At 43.1% G+C, this 26,354-nt stretch overlaps 1 protein-coding gene across 3 annotated transcripts in view; it reads right to left on the bottom strand.

Moving 5' to 3' along the window:
- The window catches only part of PRICKLE2 (prickle planar cell polarity protein 2), a 319,733-nt gene extending 310,097 nt beyond the window's left edge, over nt 1-9,636 (bottom strand). Inside the window, exons 1-2 of one of the 3 annotated variants that reach the window (XM_016150188.2) lie at nt 9,507-9,636; nt 8,639-8,724 (exon numbers count right to left, since the gene is read on the bottom strand). In XM_016150188.2, the coding sequence (XP_016005674.1) occupies nt 8,639-8,724; nt 9,507-9,548 (128 nt within the window). In that variant the 5' untranslated portion in view covers nt 9,549-9,636. Of the gene's footprint in view, nt 1-8,638; nt 8,725-9,398 lie in introns of all 3 variants that reach the window. The other 2 variants (XM_016150189.2, XM_016150187.2) reach the window with 2 other exon arrangements.
- Between the last annotated feature and the right edge of the window lie 16,718 nt (nt 9,637-26,354).

Raw genomic sequence — 26,354 nt, 5'->3', positions numbered from 1 at the left:
ATTTAACTCAGGAGAGTCGAAATCCCAGAGTTAAACACTCTCTTGTTAAAGAACTTGTGATCTCGAGTTCTGAAGACTTAGTGTCAAACCCTGACTCCACTACTTATTACTCATGTGACCTGGGGCATGTTACATAACCACCTTGGGTCTCAGTTTCCTCATATTTAAAAAGTAGAATATAAAATACATGCCTCAGAGAATTGTTCTGAGGATAACATGAGGTGATGCCAAGCACACATCAGGTCAATAATATCTCCTCCTCAAGAGTACCTCCCCCATAGGAAGAATTTAGTGGCTTTGACGACTTGCTCAGCACAGTTGTCCCTGCCAAGTGGCAATAACTTTATTGTCATTCATATCGTCCTTCCAGTCATGTGCACTCACTTGTTTCCTCACATCAATAGTCTCAAAATCAAATGTTTATAGCAGTTAGCCAGTAACATGAATGACGGAGGTAGACCAGGTGTAACAATAGGGAATGCTGGGGACTATGGAAAAGCTGAACATATGTGTTCTATCTAAAAGGAAGGAAAGAACATAAGCACAGAGTGGTCAGAAATTTTCATTATTCCAAAGAAAACTCCAAATGTGATATTTTACATGAAATATCAATTGTTGGCAATTAAAATTTTACGTCCTGTATATTGTCAGAAAAAATATAAGTACAGCCCAGAAGAGAAGTCTCAGGAGTTTCCAGAATATGATCTTGGGTTCAGATACTGTATAAACATCTTTGTCTTTCATATCTTAGAAGAAGGAGCGTCTGTGTAAGGACCGGTGATCATGTAAATGAAAGTGTTTAGCATAGCACACGGGAAGTCACAAAACCTCATATTTATTAAGCAGGCTTGGGTAAATAGATTAAGTATTGCCTTGATGATGTTTGGTTTTCATCTTGGATATAAATATTCATGGTCCAGTTGGTAGGCACAAGGCAAAAAAAGGCCTATTTTTACATACTGATCCCAGGGGCACAGTTTAAATGCTGTCTTCTTGTTAGAGTCTGCACACTATTTTTACAAACAATTGATTGTTGAGGGTATAGAATCCAATTCTATATTTCATCTAAAGTGTATATGGCAGCAAGTGAGTGTGTGATAAGCTTTATGAATCTGCTTTCCATCAGGAAGTCTCCTTCCCTTAGAATCTTCTAAGCTAAGTCCCTAAGATAAGAATCATCACCCCCGTTAAACAATGACAGGTTATGGCTTGTGATGGGAAAGTGATGTGTTCTCTGTCATTGAATCTACAGTACCCAGGGCTGTGAACCAGGTCTTCTTACTTCTTATCTCTTGTTTCTATTAAACCTTCTTGCAACCACTAAAATATATGAAGCCCATGCACAGAAATGTACATGCATTATTCCATTTAACCCTCACAACATTCTCATAACTTAATAATATTCCCATTATTCAGATAAGAAAACCAAGAAAGGCTCAAAAAGATTAAGTCACTTTCCCAAGAATACTCAGTAAGACGTAGAACCTAAACTATGATACCAGCAAAATGTCTTCAAAGCCTGTCACTTTAATCATTTGCTCTAATGCTCCCACATAAGCCCTTGCAAGCTTCCTGGAAGTTCTTATGACACTGCTTGGAAATACATATTTTTTCCCAGAGATGACTCCCTGCGACTCTCCCATATACAAGGCAGGTAAAAGCCTTTTGATCTCAAAAATGCTCAATGACCTGGAAATCATTCTCTTTAGGGAATGCTCCTTCTGTCCACAGGGAATTCTCTCTGGGTACTCATTAATCATAGAGTTCAAGGATAACCTTCCAGCTTTTTGAACCAAGAGGCCACAAAATAACAAATTTATTAGATTTCCCCTCATCCCACCAACTTTAAACAACAGAAACGTAAGGCTGAATGACAACTTTTCAACAGAATGTAGGTAGGTATCTCTTTCAGAATTAAATACAAAATGTATTTTGAAAACAAGATGATCGACATGGCAGACATCAATGCTCTGTATTGTCTCACTGTTCATCAGGTACAAATTGTCACTCGGGGCAACTAAACAAGGATTAATTACGAGGTTGCCATACAAGCTGAGATATTTCAAAGTTTCAGGCCAAAGAACATACAAATATACTCAAATTTTTTGATGAGTTAGAGTGAATGTTGGCACCATGTTTTTGGAGCACAGTCTGACAAGAGCTCCATTCAGGCATGTTGTAGCATGAGAAAAACTATTGTCATATAGTATATAATAAGGAACAATGGAAAACCACCTAAAAGGTCATGAATAGAAAATCCATACACTGGATTTGAAAAGCTAATAAGTGTATTAGATCGTTTTGCCTGAAATGTAAAGGTGACCAAAAAGTATTTCTAAATATGAAGTACAGAAGACCAAATGCAGAATATATATTTTATGTAAAATCTTGTTGATAAATCATAAATTTGAATCTGAGGAAATAAACACCAAGACATAAACAACATATATCTCTAGCTGTTTCTGCACCAGACGGTATATACTACCAGTTTTGTGGACCATGAGGGCTGTCTTAATGATTCAATTCTGCTATAGCAAAAGCAGCCACAGATGATACTAAATGAATGGGCATGGCTGTGTTCCATTAAAACTTTATTTATGGACTTAAAATTTAAATTTCGCATAATTTTTATGTGCCACAAAATGTTATTCTTTCGATTTTTTCCCTGCCATTTAAAAACGTGAAACTTATTCTTTGCTAGTAGGCTGTACAAAAACAGGTAGCAGGCTGATTTTATCCCATTGTCTGTAATTTGCTGACCCTTTCTCTCAAAAGTATAATTAAGGGTTTTCTTCTCTGCGTTATATATGTTGCACGTGTGTGACTTTTAAATCTTTTATAATAGCCATGTCTTATTTCAAAATCAGAGACAATACAGATGCATTGGAATGAACTCATATGTTTCTTCAAGAGAAAAATCCAATTAAAGTGTTTCAGCTTCTATCAGGCATATTATCAAATACCGATAACATAAGACGAATCAACCAGCAACCTTCTTAGCTGCTAAGTATCTTTCCCTATCTTGGGGATTTCAGGCATAAGTCTTAAGTGCACCTGTGTGCACACACATGCACCACTGCCCCCCCCCCCACCCACCCTTTTATTGGCATATCACATAACGGAGACAGAGTGTTTTTCCTCCCCAAGCAAAATAATTGGTGGGAACCCATTTCTTGGCCAAATCACAATCCACTAAAGGAAATCAGGTCAGCATCGCCCCAAATTACCACCCCAGTCATCAATCAACACAATTGCCAGGGCAACTAAGGAAAGATGCTTTTCAAGGTGCAGTCTTGGCTGACCCAGTGAGCGCTGCCTCTAGAGCTACTGCACAGTGCCAAAGCATCCTGCCTGGAGAGGCAGCCATTGTCCGGAGACAAACTGCTCTGCATAATTAAAATGACCTCACAAAGCTACCACTGCTCTGGGCTTTCCATGTCATCCGCTCCTGAAAGTACAACTCCAGGAGGCTGCTCTGAAAGCCCCCCTTTTAATGTTAGAGTCAAATCTACATTTATCAGCAAAGCTGAACCGTTAAAGGGATTACAAGGAGCTTAGACTCCTCTGGCCGCTCACTGATCTGGTCTTGCAAGCCTCATCTCCCCATGCCCTTTAGAAATGGGTTTGGTCTGTCTGTTACCTCATTCTTTGGTTGCCTTTGATTTTAGCACCATTCTCATCCAAGTTGGAATGGTCCTTTCCTCTAGCCTTGATTCCAAAAGGTTCTCAGGTTTCTTTCTTCTAAAACTAAGAGAATCTATTTGCATATTCTCTTAGATAATGGTAGAGACCAGGGGTTGGTCAATATATTCTTTAAAGGGTAAGACAGTAAATGTTTTTGGCTTTGTTGGCCATATAGTCTGTTGCAACTACTCAACTCTATTGCTGTAGCAGGAAAACCACCAGACAATATGTAAACGAATAGCAGTGACTATGTTCAAATAACACTTTATTTATGGGCACTGAAATTTGAATTCCATATAATTTTCATATGTCATAAAATATTACTCTTTTGATTTTTTTCCACCCATCAAAAATTTAAAAACCACCCTTAGCTTGTGAGCCATAGTAAACAGGAGAAGGGTCAGACTTGGTCTGAAGGTGGTAGTTTCCCAACCCTATACAGACCACTGTTATTCAAAGTGTGGTCCCTGGACCAAGCAGCATCAGCATCATCTGGTAGCTTGTTAGAAATGCAGAATCTTAGGCCCCTGCCTCAAGCCTGCTGAATCAGAATCTTCTGTATGAATTACCAGGTCATATGAGACACATATGCGAAGTCGTGGTCCAGAATAGAGAATTCTGAAGTCAAGACAGGGTAGGAATACCATTGACTAGCCAGCTATAGAACCTCAGACAAGTCATTTAACCTCTCTGAGACTCAGTTGCCTTATCTATTAAAATGGATATAAAAATAATTGCAACCATCTCCAAGGACTGTTGTAAGCAAAAGCCAGGAAGGATGTAAAACACTTGCCTGGCATTGTCAATGCTTTAAAAACGGTAGCTAATATTTAAAAAGCTTACTATTTTTAAGATCATATTTGGAGAGCTGAGAATGCTCAATGAGGATTTGCAAGCTCTAATCACTTCTGGAATCTGACAGGTCACGTAAATATTTGAAGAAGTCCTTGAATGCAACTGGAATGTTGGAGACCATGGTGAGCAGAGGTCATATCCCTCTGCAGGGAGAGCACTCATGTCCTGCCAGTTACTGTCATGAGGCAAATACGCCCCATGTTATAACATATTTGGATTTTCCAAGAGAACTGGAAACCTAGATTTCTAAGTTTAAAAAAGCCCCTTTATTTAACACATTGTGCAAACCAAAAAAACCCACCTGCAGGGTGGATATGACCTAACTGTGTGAACTTTGCCTAAGAATAGAGAAATAAAGGCAGTGAGTCACAAGAAATTAAGCCTGAGTTTTAAAGCCAAATCCCAGCAGCTCTGAGTCTCAGTTTCCTCATCAGGAAAATAGTCATATCTGCCTCTTAGGGTTTGGTGAGGACTAAAGAGAAATGTATATAAAACATGGAGGCACAGCTCTGTACAAAGTAAGCACTCATAGTTATTACTGCTGATGTTGTTGTGGTATTATTATTACTATTTTTATTCATCAGTGCCTAGGCATTCAAAGGGTAAACCTTCACTGGAAAAAAAAAAATGGCTATTTCCTCTCCCTGCTCAATCTGGTAGCAAAGAAGCAAGCCCAATTAACCCCCACTCAGAATGCTGTCTCATAGTAGAGAACACTAAGTGCTTGATTATTAATGATTTTGTTCTGGCCGCAGTCCATGAAGATGCCTTAATCTTCCTCTTAATGAATATTCCCTCGGTAGCCCAGATACTGTGAGGTTTGCCTTAGGCTGCCTTGAGGTGCTGTTTATAGGGGCCAGCTTACCTATAGGGAGGAGTACCTACCTCTGCTCCCCAGATGCCCTAAATCAGGTGGAGGAGAGCACTTTGTCTGACAATCGTGAGCCCTCTGCTCTCCAAGACACATAAATCCTTGTGGGTTTTTTTAAGAAATCCTTAAAAAAAATCCCCATATTTGCCACCTTACAGGTGTGGGTGACAATAAAAATAGTGTATGATCATTCAGATAAAATTTAACACAAGACCTTCAACATCTTTGCTCACACAGAGGAAGCCCCAAGTGTAGAGAGCAATTTGGCATTCACAGTGCTTGGTGTTCTAAGTCAGCACTTCTCTATGCTCAATATGCACACACAAATCAGCTGGGGGTCTTGTTAAAGCCTGGGCTCAGATTCAGTAAGTCTAAGGCAGGGCCTGAGATTCTGCATTTCTAACAAGCTTCCATGAGATGATGCTGGTAGTTCCTGCCCCAGGTGGGATCAACAGAATCCTCCTCACTGGCTTCATTTAGGTCACTGCCCAAATGTCACCTCCTTAGAGAGTCCTTTCCTGACCACCTTATCCAAAATGTAATTATTTGTCGAATGAGGGCAGGCATCCTGTTTTGTTCTCTGCTGTATCCCCAGCACCAGCAGGGCGCCTGGCACAAAGCAGGCACTCAAATATTTGTTCAGTAGTGAGATCCCAGTTTGACAGCTGAGAAACATGAAATTCAGGGAGCCTAAGTCATTTGCCCAAGGTCACATAATTGTCAAAGCCAGAGTAAGACACCAGCCCAGCTCTGTCCGCACTTCAAAGGCCTAGCTCTCTCCTCCACACCCAGGGGGAAGCAAAGTTTGTTTACAACACTCTTCCTCCCTAGAACTTAACTGCCTTTGTGCTGGAGGCACTAACACTATTCTGTTCTGTTTTGAGGAGCTTGCTGTGTAGACAATGGACTACAGGGGGCCAGTGTGGAAGCAGAAAGGCTAGCTGAGAGGCCAAGGAGTGGTAGGTAATGTTTAAGATGGCTTGGTACTTTGGGGTACGAGAAGTTCATGCTCCAGGGGTCAGACTAAAGCCAACCTTTGAGCCTGTCAAGCCAGCCTTTTCCTCCTATTCAGTCACTACTGTCTCTCCATCAGAGTAATAGAAAGTGAGCATACTATGGGTTTCAAACTGCAAAAAGAATATTGTGCTGTTACCCACAAATAGTTGTCCCTCTTCTCCCAAAAGGTCACCCAAAAGTATGCCCAAAGGGGAAAAGGAGGGGGCAAAAGCAAGGGGCTGCTTCCTTTCCAGCAATGAGTAGAAACGCCATAAAAACTCCATTCATGGAGTCAAAGTGACGCCTTTCTACTGCTAGTGAAGAAACTGCTTCAGCATGAAAACCTATCTCAGTCAAATGAAAGGGTCTCTTTCCAAAAGAAAGGGTACATAATGGACTGAAAATAAAACACTTGTTTTCCTATCACAAAGTCAGCTGGGTTAAAATGGCTTAAGGTTCTCCAAGAAGCTGTGGTCATGAAAGTCTAAAGTGACTTGGACACCCAGCAGCTTCCGAGAGTTTGGTTATGTTTCATACTGAGCAGCCATTGACAGGAAGATAAAAATAATTAACAAAAGTAGCTAATAAATACGGTGTACCTGGTACCAGGCAAACAATGTGTTTTCAGGACCACATTTAATCCCTACAATCACACTGTGAGGTAAATTATTGTTCCCACTTAATGGTTAGGAAAACTGAGAATTAGGGAGAATAAGTGACTGATGGAAGTCAGAGGCCACACAGACCAAAGGTGGGGGGCCAGGTAAACCCCCACACTGTACCACAGGCTTCTATTCAGAAGTTAACCCAAATGCTCCAGAATAGGAGAGAAACTGAAAGTCACTCTACTGTTCATCACTCTGCCTTTCCCAGCCCCATTCTAGCACAAAATTGATCAAAAAGGACTGGGTCGGTAGTTCTGTACCTTAGATTTGTTAGACAAAATAAGGCTTCTACACCTATTCCCATATATCACTCACTTGCACATTTGGGACACACAGGGGCCAGCCCAGAACACACCTAGTCGAGCTACAACCTTGGCACAACTGATGGATGCCGATGTCCATCCATTACATATTTATAAAGTCGCTTGGCCTTCCCTCTGACAGAGAAGTTATTAAATGCTCAGGAGCCAGAGGGCTGCGCTCAGTGCCCTGAAACAAAGGCAAAGAGGCTGCCAGACCCATCTGAGGCAGGAACAAAAGCATTTATTTTCTGAAGGAGCCAGTTGGGAGTTTCCTTATAACTGGGTGCCCAGCGCACATTACCAACTGGGAGAAAGTAGAGAAGCACGCACAAAGGGAGAAAAAAAAGATCAAAGCAGGCTTTTCTCCCTAGTATCCAGAAACAGCCCTCTTCAAAGGGGCATAGGAGTGATGGGGAGAGAGAAAGATGCAATAATCAAAGAAAGAACACGTTATGATGTTAGAACATTTTCTCCTGTCACTGTTTTTTTTTTCTTTTCATGAAGTTGCTAAGAAGGATCCACCTCTTCTTTTTACATTGCCAAACTGAGAGCCAGCAAGCCTGCACCCCAACTTTTCCCAACCAGAGCCCCAGCAGCCAGATGCACTGGGAAGGCACCGAGATCCCTTGTCTCCCAAACATAATCATTCCAATCCAGGCTGGGGCTGCCTGGAAGTCAACATTCACGGCACATTAATAAGAAACATCTGGCCACCGAAGAGGGTTGACACAGCGCAGGCGGGCAGTGGTGGATTTGTGGTTGGGACCCAGAGTTACAGGGGCTGAATTAAAAACACAATTGGAAAACACCAGCCAGTCCAGGGAATCCTCCAAGCGCTGCACTGTGGCACCTGGAAACAGCTGCATGCCCAAGCTGAACTGTTTCGGGTTGAGTGACTTAGATATGTGTGGGTACAAGTGGCCCCAAACTCTCACATTAGAAAAGCGTTCTCCTGGATCCCCCAGCGTCTGGCCACCACTTCCACCTTCAATATTTGCAGCAGATGTAGTTCCACTCTTAAAGGAACAGCCTTTGCATTCTTTCCATGTGGCTTACAAGTAAGATTTATAAGAAAAATATATGTGTGTGCATATTTTTTTCACATACACACACATATATGTATATGTATATATATATGTATGTATGTATGCATATATATGTAATATACATATACATATATATACATATACACATATGTATATGTGTATATATATATTCCTTCCTGAAGTGTTGCATCTTTAGAAATCAGATTTAAGGCATCCTACCTCCATTTATGCAAGGCAAACCCAGGGCACTGGTCACCACAGGCATTACATGGCTGGCCTCTCTCTATCCGCCCCAGTCCAGTCAACTTCAAAACAAAAAGACAACACAACATGTTTCCACCACAGTGACTCCCTCCAAAGCCCCACTTGTGTCCCAGGCTGGATTCCCTACTCTTCCCACCGCACCTGGTCTAATTTGACTCCAATGTTCCTCTCCGAGGTGGAGAACGTTAGGGCAGGTCGCTGCCGGTACCCCAAAGGTGGTCTCCTTCATGGGGAAGGGTGTGCGGACCCAGGGGGGCTGCCTTTGGTGTAGACGCCAAGTCACCAAGAAATGGCCATAGCTGGGGCTTTGTCTCCCCGAGACACCTTGGTCACGGGTTTCTAAGAAACAAAAGCAAGACCTTTCTGTTGCCCAGAGTCCAGGAGAAGCTACCGTAGTGCGCTCGCCTTTGACTAGGCTGGTGCTCCCAAGAAGGGGACAGCACAGGACACCCCAAAAGACAGCCACACAGTTAAGTCTGTGGCTAGAGTTGAAAGAAGCTGGTCGATGTGGCTTTAGTGGTGGGATTCTGAGCTGCCTTAAAGGAAGAGGAGAGGGAGGGAGCTTTCCGTGGCGCCCCCAAATTGTGATATTGAGGGCCACAGTTCCTGGTCTCTCTCTCTCCCAGACCGGGGACCCGGACTTAACCCCTTCCGCGCCTTGGAGCCCTCTTGTGAGCTCCGGACGTGCCCCCACCCGCCTGCGGGGCCGGCTTACCTGGGGCCACAGGTGCGCGGCCGCCGGGCACAAGGAGACCGGGCAGGGGCGCTCGCGGCGGCCCAAGGGCACCTGGAGATCTGCCCCGCTCTGGTGGGGGACACTCACCGAGCGGCTGGAGAGTCTTTTCCGGGAGCTCCGGCTGAACATGGCCGGGCGCCTCCTGCACGCAGCGTGGTCTGTCTGTCCGTGCGCACCGCGGCTAGGAGGGCGGGTCGCCTGGGCGGGCACCCTTGGCGGCCGGTGGCCTGGTTGTCTCCGCCTCGCAGCCCCCGGCTCGCTCCGGAGTGCACGCCTCCCCCTCCTCCCTTCCCTGTGCCTCTCGCTCTCCCGCCGGCAGGTCCCTCCCTCTCTCCCGACATCCCCCCGCCCTCCGCAGCTTCGCCCCACAGTCCACTGGCCCTTTCCATCCTTCCCCAGCACCCGGCTGTGCCTACTTTCTCCCTTTACTTGCTTCTTAGTAGGCCCACGGGGGCCAACTCCGGTCCCGCGCCTGGGCCTGCCCCGCCCCCAAAGGCTGTTCCCTCACCCTGTCTCAGAAGTTAGGGGCAGGGACCTTTTCAAGGATTCCTGCTGCTGTAGCTGGGGCAGGGGTAGAGATAGAGGAATGGGGGTTAAGTTTTTTTTTTAATTAACATATACTTCGCATAGAGTAAAATTTATCCTTTTTAGTGCACAATTCTGCCAGTTTTGACAAATACATACAAACCTGTAACCACCACCACAATCGATCTATAGAACAGCCCCATCACCCCACAAGAGACTTTTGAAAAGTTTGTACCATGCGTGGAATCTGTTTAGTATTCATTAAGTGTTGGCAGATGAGGAAGAGGAGGAGGATGAAATATGCCTTTATCTAATTGTACAGAGCCTGGGATATAGTAGATGCTCATTAAGTAACTATTGAATTATTAAACACAAGCTTTGAAATCCCAGTGCCTATCTGCTCATCCTTTTTCCACCACTCACTGGCTGATGCTCTGCCTAAGTCAATTGACCTCTTTATGCTCCAGTCTCCTTATCGATAAAAAAGAAAATGTAACAAGAGTCCTTTTCTCACAGCATTGTTGAGAAAGATGAGTTGGGACATGTATAGTTGTTATACATGTTATAACAAGCACAAAAGAAGGGCTCATTAAAGATCAGCTGTCAAAAAAAAAAAAGTTTGCAAGTCTGAGAGGTTTGAGAGCTACTGGCTGTGGTATCCACCTATCATTGATGTTTCGGCTCAAATATCACTTCCCCTGAGAGAACTTTCCTGACTCTATTGTAATATCTTTCATACACACTCTCTCATATTGCATGCAGCATACACAGAAATGATCTTGTTTACTTATTTGTCCTCACTCAAACCTGTCTTGTTTGCCTCAGTTGCTCTAGAGCTTATAATGATATCAGCACATACTAGGAACTCCATACATATTAGTCAAAGGAAGACATTCTTGTCATTGTAGAAAAGATCATTCTCCCAGATTAGCATTTTTCCAGAGGAGACACTAAACTTGAGCGAAGAAAAGCTGCTTGCCTCGGGTGACAGTGAATTAGTGGCAAGGCCAATCTAGTTAATATCCCAAATTCCAAAGAATAGAGTGATATAGCTCAGACACCCCCTGTGTTCAATGCTAGCTGATGATCTTCAATTCCCAGAGAGTAAGGTTTGGTTTGAGTTCTAGGCCAAAACTAGGGTGATGCCAGTGAGGTCGTCATTTCAGAAGCAAAATTTACAGAGTTACAAAAAAAGTCAGTAATCAAGATAAACTATATTTTATGCAATATTTTAAAGAATCAAAATTAATGCAAAACAGTTCATAATGAACAGAATATCAACATTTTAAGTAAAGACAGGATCATACCTTACATTTACATATCTCTTCCTCACTTACCACACCCTAATCTTAGTCCTGGTAAAAATGTTCTGAAATTCGGCGAAATAAAAGATAGACTATTATTTACCACCACCTCCATTACCAGTAGATGGTATACTTGCAGAAGGTAAATGCCACAGCTTATTTGTCCCTTTATTTGCCCAGGCCTAGCACAGAATCTAGCTCATTTCAAATGCTCAATAAATATTTGTCAAATGCCTAAATAAAAAGTAGTAGCTTTCGAAGGGTTGGGGGAACAGAGGACATTAGTATTGAAAACCCCAGGTCATAATTAATACTGGTGCAGGATGCTCACCTGACCTTCTCAACAGAGCTACTGCACACACAGCTCTGTACTGCACGACATACAGCCGTATAACTGGCAGGAGTGTGTTGGGAGGATAATGTTCACAATGTAGATGTTGCCTACTTGTATTTTAATTATGATAATTTTTAGCAAAGGTTAGTAACAAAATCAGTGCATCGTATGCTTTTAACAGATGGAAGGAATGTATCTTGAGGAAGCAGCCCCTTTTTCAAATTCCCTGGAAGGAACTACAACAGCTAGTGGCAGGAGTCCTGTCCTACATCTCCCTTCTGGATAGAGGTAGCTGGTGAATGATGTAACAATAGGAATGCTTTGGAAAACGTGGTTTAAGTGATCTGGACCTTTAACTTTTGTCTCTTAGTCAAAGAGATGCCAGGAAGATGTAAATAATCTCCTCAGGTTGTCTGAACAAGCCACATACACAAGGCCCAATTTCACCTCACAAATGAGGTGCCAAGAGTATTTTCCTGACACCTGCCATAAAATCACCTCTTCCTGGGCAAGTCCCCCTTGGTCTTTCAGAGCAGGAGCCAGTTTCCTATGGGCTTATTTAGACCTGAGGCTCATGTATGAGAAGCAGGATCTTACTAACCTATTCAAAAACCACTTTATCTTGCTTAGGAAGATAAAGCTTAGTAACCCAGGAAGGAAAACACATTCCTGCTGTCAGCTATGGGGGAACAGTAGACAATTTTATTTTGCTTCATTACTGCATTTGCTCTTCACAGACATCTTTGATGTTTGCCCTTTTCCCATCTCTCAAGGCAGTACAATTACTACGGAACTTGAAGAAATCCTCATACACAACTGTTGACATGAGAAGATGCCCTTGCTATAATATGAAGTGAAAAAAAAAAGTATAAGCTTTAATTGGACTTAAAATATGCCTTAAGAAATATAAAAGAAACACACAAAGCATTAAAATGGATTCAAGGTAAAGTGATAAAGTTTCGTTGCCTTTCAAATGTATTTCCAATAAAAAAACATGTGTTCAATTCATAATCAGAAATATAAAATTATTTATCTAAATTGCGAATTGTGCCCTTGCTCCCTGACATCTTCTAACATCAAATCTGAATCAGTTGTAACAAGAAGTTTGTCTCCCTTTCCTTTGACCTATACATAACTGTTTCCTGTATTTTGGTTCCATATATATAAAAATTTGACTGTTAAGCCAGATTTATATATATAGATATATATATATATGCCATATATATATAAAAATCTGACTGTTAAGCCAGAAACTTCTTACACCTTGTTCCTACACACCTGCAGCAAAACTTAGGGATGTGTCCATGCAGTACTTTTTAAATGGGGAAGGAAAACACAGTACCAAAGGTCCTCGAATGCTGTCATTTTCTTCAATATCATGTCCTTATAACATTGATGAGATTATAACTTAACTCTTGTTTATATCAATTAGGCTATGACAAAATTGCTTTCCTTACACATTGTTTTGCTTAAAGTCACAGAGCCTATGGATGACATTAAGTTAGGACTTACCGTATCTCAGCACAGCCTCACCCAGGTGCATATTTCTTTCTCTCACTTACTAAAAACAATTCTGAGTGTTGCAAAAATAGGTAAATCTCTCTGAAGAACTGCGAACACTTAGAAGCTCCATCACAGCATCTTCCTAATCAGAAATCTACAAGTGGTATTTTGAAAAAGAGTGTATAAAGCCATGTGTGGTGAAGGAGTTGAAGGGGTAACTGGAGAAATGATTCTCTCAGTAGTAAGATTACAGAAGACTTTTCTTCTTTTTTCTCAATGCACACTCTTCTGTAGTCCACAAATTTTCTAGTATGATCATTAAACCAATATATATATATATATATATTCAAAAAATAGAGTAATCTAATAAAGACACAGCGTGGGCTAAATATTTCACAGGGCATTACATTGTCTTAAATTTATAAATATATTTAAAGCAAAAATAGTTGAAATGATAAAAGGCTACTACACTAAACAGCATAAAACCTCCTCTTTGAAAGCCTTTGAGTCTGCAGAGCCGCAGGCCCACTTTATTCTAAAATGTGAATTACAAAAAAAAAGTACAAATATGTGGTTAAAGGATAGTTATAAAAGCATTGTTTCTAAGAGGAAAAGGAAAAATCACAAATGATCTAAATACTTAACAGAGGACCTGTTAAATAACTAATGGTGCATCCTTCCACTAGAATTCTGCCCTGACATTAAAAATGATGTTGTCGAATATGGAAAAATTTGTATGGATACTGTTCCATTTGGAAAGCAGGTTACAAAATAGCAATATTAGTTCATGTTTGGAAAATATTTTGGGCATCTGTTATGCTTTCAAAAATATATACATTTTTGAATATTGAGAAGTCCAGAGACTAATAAAAAAATTACAGGTTGTGATCTATTGTTTTGGAGTTTGAATTTCAAGTGATTTAATAGTTCACCTTTTACTCAACTAATTTTTATTTAAAATGTATATTCCTTATTGAGGGTCCGAAGTCTGGTTGTGATCCAGGCTCACAGCTACCGATAGGACTCTGAATTTTGAATGTTACATTAATGTAGTAGGGTGCCTGCACCCAACTTATGTAAGTACGACTCAGCTTATTGTATCACGCATGTGTAGCAGAATGCCACTATGGTTCTCTGACATATATAAAGCCCATGTAGTTCACTAGCACAGAAGCACTTGCTCCCCACAGTAAAGTTGGTGCTTATCATTTCGGCTCCTTGTGCTTTCTTTCATCTGGGCATCTCGCCATCGAAACCTTCCCTTCTTTATCAGCTCGGAGCAGATACGTGGCATAGTTGGCAGGATGAGGTGAGCACAGCCTCCAGTGCTCCAGACAATACCCAGATGGAGGACATGTTCCCCCCTGCTCCGCCTCCCAGTAATATCCCATGGCTGCGTATCTTGGATGCCCCCAGAGGATTAGGATGGAGGGAAACTGTGTCTGGAGGATGTCCGGAAAGTGCTGGAGATGCTGGATCCAAATGTCCCAACCGCTCACAGGTGGGCAGCAGGTCGGGTGGCCTGGATGTTCTTGGCGGTGCTGCGGCAGGCCAGCCTGGAGGTTCAGGACCAGGCTCAGTGGGTGCAATAGCTGCAATGTCAGGAAGAAATGCTGGAAAGGCGGCTGGTGGCAGCGGAAGACATGCTGCAGGGCCGTCACGGGCCGCTGCTATTGTCCAGGTCTGGGAGCTCACTGGCAATACTGCTGCAGGTGTGGCTGGTGATACGGCAGAAGATTGAAGTGGAGCAGCCATTGGCCTTGAGAGGGCAAGCTGGTGGTGCCCCCAGGCTAAAAAGCATACCACTTTGATCTGGTACACCCCTGCTGAATTCTGGGACCTGATGAAACAGGTATGGCAGGCAGGGAGTCGGGGAGACGTTTCCGGAGTGGCTGCTGCAGTTATGGGATGATAGGACCAAAGGGACTGAATTACCTCCTGAAGAGATGGCTCAGCTGGCCTCTGTAATGGTGATACCATCACTCAGGCAGCACCTCCAGAATGTGGTGCTTACGGCGCAGGGTACAGGCAACCACTCCCTCATTAACTGGCTCATGTCTGCTGTCAGACAGTGGGGTGCAGATGGACCCTGGGGAGCTACCAGAGACAGCTACTTATCTGGTCCAAATAATTCAGGAAATGGGCATGCAACAGATGATGTTTCACTCCCAGTACACTAGCCCTGATGAGGAGGTATTTACAATGTGTTTGAAGGACTTGAGCTTGACCTCTAGCCCAGCTAGTACTTTTGGCACCATGGCAATACTGCTGGGCCATTACATGGATAGACAGATCCATGAGGTAACGTTCGTCATGGCAAGGTTGGGGGATGTGGAAGTGAAATGCAAGGAGCGTTCCACCTGCGTGCGGCTGTACCATCTCCTGCACTCCCAAACGGGCCAGTGCATGGGTGGAGGTGTGGCTGAAAAGAGGGAGTGGAGCAGCACCCAGCACAATCAGCCTTGAAAGTGAGATGCAGGCAAAGTGCTTTGATTTCGCCACTGCAGGCTTTGCTGCAGAAAACACTGAGCAACAATCTAATGAAGTACTACTGGTGCTGTGGAATCAGCTGCGCCCTGACCAGCAATTCACTCCTGGTCCCCAGAAAGCCACAAACCATGAGGTGTGGCTGGCTGATTATCTCCCTGGTTAGACATTAGGCTGGGACATCTCAGCAGGGCGGCTGGTTGACCTTAGGCCGCATGTGGAACTGACTATACATTGGTTCCCCCGCAATGTTCAGGGGATATTAGCCTTCCTGGACATGGGTGCTGACAGCACCCTGCTTATGGGAATCTGGACAAGTTTCCAGGGCCCACTGCAACCATAGAAGGCTATGGAGGTTGTTTCATTTGTGCGTGGCAGGTCTCTATAACATTGGGTATTAGCAGATCGCCTCCTTGGGCATACCAAGTGTACATATCCCCCATGCAGGAGTACATTTTGGGGATTGATTTTGTGAGGCTTTACTGTAAAAATGACTGCTGGTGAGTTTTGCCTTCGTATTCGGGTGGTGAAAACTATTATCCAGAGACGTCCATGCCATGCCCTATTGGTACTACCCCAGACTACCCGGGTAGTGAACACAAAACAGTATCACCTGCCGGGCGGCCATGAGGAAATAGGATGCACCATTCTGAAGCTGGAAGAAGCGATGTCATTCATCCTACTCATAGCCCATACAACTACCCCGTGTGGCCAGCGAAGAAGACTGATGGCTCCTGGCACCTGACAGTTGACAATCAGGAGCTGAATAAGGTTATGTTGCCTCTGTGTGCCACCAAACCGAATGTCACATACCTCATGGACCAGTTGTCACATGAACTTGGATGATATCATTATGTGATGAACTTGGCAAATCCTTTTTTCTCTAACCCTACTTTGTGCCATGGTCTCATGGCTCAAAATTTAGCCACATGGAAATGACTGCCCACAGTGCACTCGTATCATTACATTGATGATATAATGCTAACCTCTGATTCTCTTACAGAACTAGAAGCAGCAGCGACCAGCCTGCAAGAACCTCTCACCGACTAGAGTTGGGCAGGCAAGAAGGACAAGATCCAGGGACCTGGGTTCTATGTCGCATTTTTGGAAGTTGTCTAGTTGGGTAAGACAAAAGTAATGCCAGAGGCAGTGATCGATAAGATACAGGCATATCCCCAACCTGAGACTGTGAAGCAGCTCCAAACCTATTTGGGGCTGTTGGGATTTTGAAGAATGTTCATCCCTCATTTGGCCTCCTTGATGTGACCCCTGCACCATCCAGTGTGATGGGGTGCCCAGTGGGATTGGACCCCCTAGATAGAAGAGGCCTTTAAGGCTACAAAGCAAGCTGTAGCACAAGCCCAAACTCTACGCATAGTAGACCCAGACCTCCCATTCCTGCTTATGGTGCAGGTGGATGATGCAGGGTTCGGATGGGGCTTGTGGCAGAAGCACGGTTCCCAGAAGGTCCCAATAGGCTTTTGGTTCCAATTGTGGAAAAGCGCATAAGCAGGGTATTCTCTGATAGAGAAGCAACTGACTGCCATAGAGAACCAACTCACTGACCTGTTGGCCAGTGAGGCCATCACTTGCAAGAATCCCATAACCATACAGTCCACATAAACCATAGAGGGGTGGCTTCAGTCTTAGGGAAGACTTCCTGTATGGGAACTGCACAGCCCCCTACGCTGTCTAAGCAGGGCTCCTAGCAGAGCTTGTTGAGATGGGAGACATACTGAGTCTCTATGTAGAGGATCAGACTCCCATCCCTGAGAATGCCCGTTACACAGATAGCTCCCACCATGGAACAGGTAGTGAAGCGATGGGGCTATCGTTGATGTAGGCACAAGAACAAGTTGCCGTGGCACAGTGCCCCTGGTGTGCTGAGCAGCACCCAGAGAGACGGCAGGTAAAGAGTCCCCAGAGGGTAATAATGCCCCATGGGGCTAAGCCACTCCAGGAATAGCAAGTGGATTGTGGGCCCAAGGTAGTGCCCTCTGGGCCGGATCCTGCACCGTGATCCTGTAGGGGTGGAGTGTGGGCCTCAGGCCTGGCTGGTCCGAGATCTGGCTGTGATCTAGGTTCATGGCTAGGGATAGGACTCCAGATTTAGAATGTCGCATTAATGTAGTAGGGCACCTGTGCCTAACTTATGTAAGTATGACTCAGCTTATTGTTTATTATGCATGTGTGGCAGAATGCCACCACTGTTCTCTGATATATATAAAGCCCATTTGGTCCTCTAGTGCAGAAGCATGCACTTCCCACAATAAAGTTGGTGCCCGCTGTTTCATGCTCATGTTTGCTCCTTGTGCTTTCTTTCAATTGGGCGTCTCACCACTGAAACCTTTACTTCTTGATCAGCTCGGCACTGACACTTGAATAATGAATGAAGGTGAAAATATAAAACATATAAATAATGTTCTAGAAGACTAGGAGGCCCTAAGTGGTAGAATATATGGGTGATTTTTTCTTATCTATCTATTTAGAATTGTTAGAAGCATGTATTGCTTTTAATTAAGAAAATTTTAAATTTGAAAATTTAAATGGATTTTAAATATTATAAATTATTGTCTTGTAAGACAAATACCAGTATTCTTTTGGAAGGAGAAATTTAAGGTTATTTCTTTGCAATTTTCTAAGTTTTTTCCCCATGACATATATCACATTTGTAACAACAGAAAAATATTTTTTATTTCCCTTCTGTCACTCTCTACAACCATGCTTTTGAAGGCTTTATAATACTGTGCTCCTCATTTTTCCAGTGCTCCTATAAAAACACAAAGATGCAAAGGCAACTTTTCCATAATCTCTTATACTTATGCTGCAGTCTACTGTTCCCAAAGTACATTCATAAATAACATTGAAAACCCAAGAGTCACAGGAAGGTTAGAAGAGGATATAAATGCTCACCGAGGTGGTACGATTTGCCTAACATCATTCTGTGCTATTAAGAAAAGTGGTTCCAGAAGGAACCAAGTCCAGCTTTGTTGTTCCAGATTTTCATAATCCCTTGCAACAGTCCACAATCTTTTGGGCACCAGGGACCAGTGTTTCTGTGAGAATCTAATGCCTGATGACCTGAGGTAGAGCTGAGATGGTGATGGTAATGCTGGAAAGCAGCTGCAAATACAAATAAAGCTTTGCTGTCTCCTTCACCCCGCTGCTCACCTCCTGTGGTGATGCCCGGTTCCTAACAGCCCAAGGGCCAGTACCGGTCTGCAGGCCAGGGGTTGGGAATCCCTTCCTTACTGTCTTTGGGGATAGCTTTCTATTAAATTTCTCTTTCTGTCTCACACATACCCACACAAATAGCCACAAAAGTTTTGGGTACCCCATGTGCCTTGGGTTAGGAACTGAGAGCATCTAAGTAGGCATCTTTTAATTCACCCAAAGGCGTAGGACTGGCTTGGGAAGATGAATGTGCATCCTTCCTCCTTGACTACCTTATCTCCCCATATTCCACAGTCTCTCCTCCCCTCTGCTCACCTCTCAAGCCTGCCTCTTTCCCTCACCTCTCAAGTTATTGCTCTTTTTGTTACCTTTCAAGGGCTCTCTGCCCAACACACATAGAAGCCAATACTATGGCACTGGTTTTTGAAAAAAGAACTTTTAGTGCCGAGCTAACCCACAGGAGACAGGAGACACCACTCAAATCTATCTCCCTGATCCAAGGTTTGGGGCAGGAATTTAAGGGGTTTCAGCACCAGATCTTCCGGGACAACAGACCCTTTTGCTTTTGAAAAGGTTTCCGTGTTCAGGCTCCAGTCACGTCCTGGTCCTTTGGTTCCATGTGGGGGAGCAGTTAAGGGTTCACAGGTGTTACTTGTAAGTGGGATAAACATTGGTTCCAGATTTTGTTAAAGATAGGCTAGGACCAGTTTGAGCTGTTTCTGTGGTTACAAATCTCCCCTTTATGTTGTTCATTTCTGAATCTTGAGGAATAAGGATGACAATTGCTCTAGCTATTTCCTGCTGATCGAGGAACAAAGTAATCAGGACTGAGATCATACAAACAAACATCGTAACATAGATAATTTAGGTTTAAACAGGCCTGGTCTGGACCCCTAAGCATATGCAGTCTACTTTCAAAATGTTCTTGTCTTCTCTTCCTGGGCAGGGATGGGGGGTCTCTGTAATCCTGTTTCTTCTGGAAAATAACTAACTAGAGGGACTTCATAGGGTCCATTCCCCTTAAGTTTTAACTGATCCTCAGGGTGATTTTTTCCAACTCTTGAGGAGCAGATAAGCTAACACCTAGAGACTGCACACATTTTATAGTATCTAAATTGTATATGCTCAACCAGGGGTCACCCATGGAATACCTCATAAAACCTAATTGGAGCGTGCATCTAGGGGCTACTGTTACCCTAAGCAGGGCAGCCGATAAGACCTTACCCCAAGTAAAGTTGATTTCTTGACATATTCATCTTTTTTTGGTCTTTTCTATAGACTGAGACCTCCATGAACCATGTCATTTCTATTGTATTCCAAGGGTCCCAGGCACTTCCCATGTTACCTTGGCTGTGACTTCTCCAAAGATGCTGGGAGAATTTTTAAATCCTGTGGGAGTACCATCCAGCAATGGTGCTATTTCATATAAGTCTCTGGATTGTCCCATTCAAAGGCGAACAGTTCCTTGGACTCAGAACTTAGAGGTATGCAATAAAAGGAATCCTGTAAGTCCAGACTTGTAAACCAGATAAAGTTGTAAACTCTGCTGGATGTCTACAATTTGGCTAATGACTCTAAAGGAGTCCCCAGACCCCATCATTTTGGTTGCTATCAGTGAGTTATGGCATTTAGGGGGAGGTTTTAGAGCAAGTTTTTTCTCTTTCTTGCCAATTGGAATCAGGGGACACCCCCATTTCCAGTGTCCTTCTTGTCTACAAAAGGTACATTGTTGTGGTCCAACAGATGGATGGCCTTTTGGCCTGGTTGTTAGGGTCCTGGAGTCTTACTCATGGTCATTTGTTCTTTCCTGTAGACATCTTGTTGGGTCTTGGATGTCATGGCTGAAGGTTGCAGCAAGCTAAGCAGTTTGTTGTCTCATGTGATATTGCTTCTGCTGTTCCTGAATTTGATCTTACCTATTAAATACTTTAAAAGCAATCTCATCCAATTGAGATATTGGCATCCCCAATTCTCCTTGCAGTTTTTGTAGCTTTTTTCTTATATGTGGGGCACTCTGATAAACATCATATTGACCAGTCTCATGTTATCTGGATGTTTCAGATCAATATCAATATATTGTCGGTAAGCCTCAAAACTCCTTTCAAGGAAGGTGGATATGTTTTCCTTGGGCCTTGCCATACTTTCTGGATCTTATTTAAACTCCGGTTTTAGAACCCCTTTGTGAAATCTCACGATCAAACATTCCTTATAATGGTTTAATTTGACCTAATCTCCTGAGTCATTGGGGTCCCATCTTGGTTCTGTTCCAGGGATGGCCTACACCAGCAGTCCCCAAACTTTTTGGCACCAGGGACCAGTGCTCCTATGAGAATCTAATACCTGATGATTGGAGGTGGAGCTGAAGTAGTGATGCTAGCACTGGGGAGTGGCTGCAAATACAGATGAAACTTCACTGGCTCACCTGCCCCTCCTGTTCCTCACAGGCCGTGGACTGGTACCAATCTGCGGCCCAAGGGTTGGGGACCCTTGTCCTACATCACTTGGATCTTGATTAGATTGTTTGGTTGTAATTTATGGATGCTTTCAGCTTCTTGGTGGGCTTTTTTCTAATAGCATTCTACATTCCTTCAGAGTGAAGAAGGTATTCATGAAAGCCTGTATGTCAGCCTAGTTGATGAGTAGCAAAAATAGAGGTGAAGAGATTCTCCATCTTTTTAGGCTCATCTCAATTGGATGGAACATTATTCTTCCAATTATATAAGTTGGAGGTATAAAAGGGGACATGTACATCTACAAATCTCCTATGTTGACCTTGATCGTCTAGACCTGTGAGGATTTGGCTCAATGGATATTGCCCTGCCTGAGACAAAGTAACCCTGGGGCTGAACTGAGTACTCCGGCAAGCACAGGGCAGTGAGACTATTTCCTTCTGACTCTGGCAAAGGAAGGGCACAGGGCTGGACCTGTGGCTCTAGGAGAATTTTCGGTGGAAGCCTCGGCACCACTCTCAGGAATTCCCACGCCATACAGTGGAGAAATCATAAGGGGTGCTGAAAGAGAAGCCAAGTATAATAAATCAAGATCATCATTTGGCACTGACTCAGGCAAGACAGCCTTTTTCTGAGGGTCTTCCTTCTGAACCATAATTTTACATCTATTTTGTAAATTTTTTATTCTGATATGAAGACATAAATTATTGTACATATGGGATTTCATCCCATTTCAGCTCTCTTTTACAAAACAAGTCTATTCGTAAAATAGTGTTATAGGTTAAGGACCCATTTTAAGGCCATTTCTCCCTTGACTCCAATTGATATTGAGGCCAGATGGTGTTATAAAAGAAAATCATTTTTCTCTTATTCATAGGCTTATAGCTAAATATTGACCAATTTTGAAAAATACATCCCAAAAGACGACACAGGTAAACTAATAACATTCCTCATTTTGAAAGGTTTCTCAAGATTATCAGAGCAAAAATGACATGGAGCAGATTTAATAAAGTTTTGCTGTGGTCATCCAATAGTTAAACCCTATTGACCAATTCTTAATAGATAAATAGACAGACGAAGCTATTCAAAACCTTGGGACTCTAACCCAGGTTTCAGGATTCTAATCCAATTCTTTGAGTACCTCAGTGGCTATAACCTTCTATGCTTTCTTTTTTAGGATGGGATTCCAACCCTCAATCCTGACAATGTTATTGGACAATTTATGCACAACAGTTTTATCAAAGTTATTCACCCCAAAGACATCTGATCCAAAAGCCGAAAATGAAAACAGCTCTGAGTAGCCTGGAGCACCATGGTGATGGGGAAAACAGAAGCACAGCAGCAAAGCCTCTAGACAAACTGCTCTAGGTGGCCACTCATGGTCAGCTGAGAAGGCACACGTCCCACTGGGGGCTACAGTGCCTTGGGCAAGCACTCACAAGACCAAAATTCCTTCATGGTTGCCAAAATTGTTACTGAGCGAGGGCTCACTGCCCTATGTGCATAGAAGCAAATACCCTGGCACCGGCTTTTAAGAAAAGAGCTTTTATTGCTAAATCGACCTGCAGGAGACAGGAGGCACGACTCAAATCTGCACCCTGATCCAGGGTTTGGGGCAGGATTTTAAGGAGTTTCAGCACCGCATCTTCCTGACAATAGACCCTTTGCTTCTGAAAAGATCCAGTATTCAGGTTCCAGTGACGTCCAGGTCCCTTGGTTCCATGGTTGAGGGTGGGGGAGGGAGGAGTGGCAGCAGTTAAGGGTTAACGAATGTTACTCATAAGTGAGGAAAACTTTGGTTCTGGGTCTTGTTAGAAAGTGATAGCTTCCGTTTGAGCTGGTTCTGCAGTTATAGTTTTCCTACAATATCTTCTGTCAAATGAATGGAAACCATGAAAAAGAGAGAGAAGATAGCTTCTTGACAGCTATTTCCCCTGTTGTTCTAGTCTTATGCTTAAGAAACCTCATCCAAACAAGGCTATTGGTTTGGCACAAGGAGCTGATTTCTCCTCAATGCTAGCTCAAAAATAAATATTCTCTTTCTCCTCTTCTCTCTCTCTTCCTCCTTCCCTTCTTCTCTTCCTGTCCCCCACCATCTCTCTCTCTCCCTTTCTTTCTCTTCCCCTCCCTCTCTCTCTCTGCCATATGGACTCTTTGTCTCATCATGACGCAGTTACTTAGTAGTTCTCAACCTTTCTATATTTATACAATAGTTCTCACTCCTATGTGCAGCTTTGCTTTCCAGTTTCAGTTACCTGTGGTCAACCTCAGGCCAAAAATATTATATGGAAAATTCCAGAAATAAGCAATTCGTAAGTTTTAAATCACATGCCATTCTGAGTAGTGTGACAAAATCTCACACTGTCCCACTCCATCCAGCCTGGGACATGAATCATCCCTTTGTCTAGCATATTCATAGTGAACATGCTACCTGCCTGTTAGTCACTTAGTAGCCATCTTTGTTATCAGATTAGTTATCAGAAAAGGAGAGAGAGAAAAAAAGAAAGACCATATTCTCTTAACTTTTATTACAGTGCATTGTTATAGTTGTACTATTTTATTATTAGTTATTGTTGTTAATCTCTTACTGTGCCTAATTCATAAATTAAACTTTATTATAGGTATGTATGTTTAAGAAAAACTGTATATAGGGGTTGACATTATTTGCAGTTTCAGGTATCCCCCGGGGGTCTTAGAACAATGCCCCCATGGCTAAGAGGGCACTATTGTCCTTTCTGATGGTAGAATTGTGGAGGGCTCACTTGAGGGGATTAAAACACTAAAGACAAGACTAAATAAGTCAGCAATCAGTGCAAAGCAACTGTTACTGTAATGTAAGAACCGTGGTTGTCCATTTCACTTGCCCTTTAACAACAAGCAATTTGGATAGAACAGTGTCTTTCAAACTTGACTGAACATTAGGAATGATTTGGGGAACTTTTAAGAATCTCAATGTCCAGGCCATACCCCAGGTCAATTAAATAAGAATCTCTGGGGTGTGCCCCAGGCATCAGCATTTTAAGAACTCCTCGTGTGGTTCCAACATATAGTCACGAAGCAAAACCATTGACTGTGTGACTCTTTAGGGCGAGGCTTCTCAGGGCTGGCTTTTTTGGCTGTGATTTGTCCTTTCCAGAAGCTGTGTCCAGCTCTGCACTTCCATCTAAATAAACTGCTCGACATCCAGGTAACAGTTTATAACATATACCTTAAGATGATGGGTCTAAGTTTCTAGAGGGCCTTGTGTTTACTATGCCTGGATACAGGCAGCCAAATGTGAAGCTTGGACAGAGCCAAGACTCTGCTCTAAAGGAGTAAAAAGTTGGGAGGGCTGGTAAGGGATGGTGATGGAAGAGAACCTCCTTATTGGCTGTGTGCACAGACATTCAGGGGAGAGAGTACCTGCTGTAACTCCCACCCCAAGACACAGGAATCTTCCATAAAACCACAATATTTGCAGATACTTGGCATGCCATATCCCAGAAAGAGGCTGAGCTTTGAGTAGAGGCTGGCAAAGGGCCAACTCTGAGCTGGCTTCTGGTGAGGCAGCCTACGCCTAGGCTTCAAGAGTGTAGAATCACAGAAAAACTGATTATGCTCATTGGTCAGAATGTGTTGGTGCACCTGTGCTGTGCTCATGGCACCCTGATAGAGACCCACTTGTTTAAGACCCACTCCCTTGGATAGAGACTCATCCATGGGAGGCTTCTGTGCTCCAACATAAATCATTCAGTAGCCTCTGTGAGGATAGAGTACAATCAAATCCACGATGTTAATGAAAGAAAAAGAGGCTCCAATGCCAAGAAACTGCATGGATTTCGCATCTCTCATTTACCCTTGGCTTCTTAACCAACAAATTGTTTTAAAGACCTACAGCTAAGTTATCATTTCGGGTAAAACAGACATTTAGTGTTTTTCTAATGGCTTGACCAAACATCTGAATTTTTAAGCTTTGATTAATTAGCTTCTCTTACCTGCAACTTCGAATTAGGCTTTCCACCCCACTTCTCACCCAAACTAGCATCTCCTAAAAACAAACTTGACCTAATATCTTAATAAGACACTTTCTTGATTCTTTCCAGCTGAGAAAGTTTCCTCTTTTGTCTAGCCCAGCAGTTCTAAGCCCTGGCTGCACACGAGAATAACCTGGGGAATTATTTTCTTTAATATGTCATAACTGGCCCCATCCCAATCAATTAAATCCGTATTCCTGGGGTGAGACTTGACAATGAATAGTTTTTAAAGCTCTCCAGGTGACTTTAAAGTCCAGTAGAGTTGCAAACCTCTAATCCGCTTTTTTTTCCCACAATTCCTTTACTCATCTGCCTAGATTCCCCTCTGTCTGCCCTCTCTGCTTTATCTTTATCCTATACTTCCTTCTCTCTCCCTACTCAAAGTAGACAGTACATCTCTTCTATGTCAGTAACAGAAGAGGGAAACACAGATCAGAACAAGACTTCTAATTCCTTGCTATTCAAAGGCGATGTCAGTGACCAGCAGTCTCGTAATTACCTGCAAACTCTTTTAAATTACATAATCCTACTAATTCAGAATCTGTATTTAAACAAAATCTCTAGGTGATATGAATGCACCCTGGAATTTGAGAAGCACTGTTCTAATTAACACATAAGTCTACATCCTCATTATAGGACTACCCTGAAGACCCTCTGCGATGTGCCAGAGTTAGAATTATGTACTCCAAACCCTCAGTCCTCCAAGGTACTGACCCTGTATTAAACCCTATCCTAAATGCCTCTTTAGACACTGGTTCATTTTATCCTTCATGCAGCTCAATGAAGTAGGTATATTATTATCTCCAAGTAAAAGAAAAGAAGGCTTGGAAAAGTAAAGTGGTAAGTGATAGATTTGGGATTTTGGTAGAGGTCTGTTTGATTCCGAAGTTGGTTCTTGTCACAGTAAAACAGGTGTCACACGTCTTGACCAGAAATGGGTGGGCACAGAATAGGTAAAACAGCTCCTGTCATCCTAGCCCTTTCTGCTTTGGACGGAAACTTGCAAGATCCTCTCCTCGCGGACACTGGAGAAACCATTTATCCTGCTCCAGGGATCCTGCTCACCAACTCACCTTGAAAATGACCAAAAGGAAGATTAGAGTGTTGTTCCCCGCATTCTTGAAACTCCACTGCACCCCAGAGAG

The sequence above is a fragment of the Rousettus aegyptiacus genome, unplaced genomic scaffold (genome assembly GCF_014176215.1).
Source record: "Rousettus aegyptiacus isolate mRouAeg1 unplaced genomic scaffold, mRouAeg1.p scaffold_m13_p_4, whole genome shotgun sequence".
NCBI classification, from domain to species: domain Eukaryota; kingdom Metazoa; phylum Chordata; class Mammalia; order Chiroptera; family Pteropodidae; genus Rousettus; species Rousettus aegyptiacus.
Note: the sequence above shows the minus strand (reverse complement) of the source record. Positions and strands in the feature narration are given on the sequence as shown.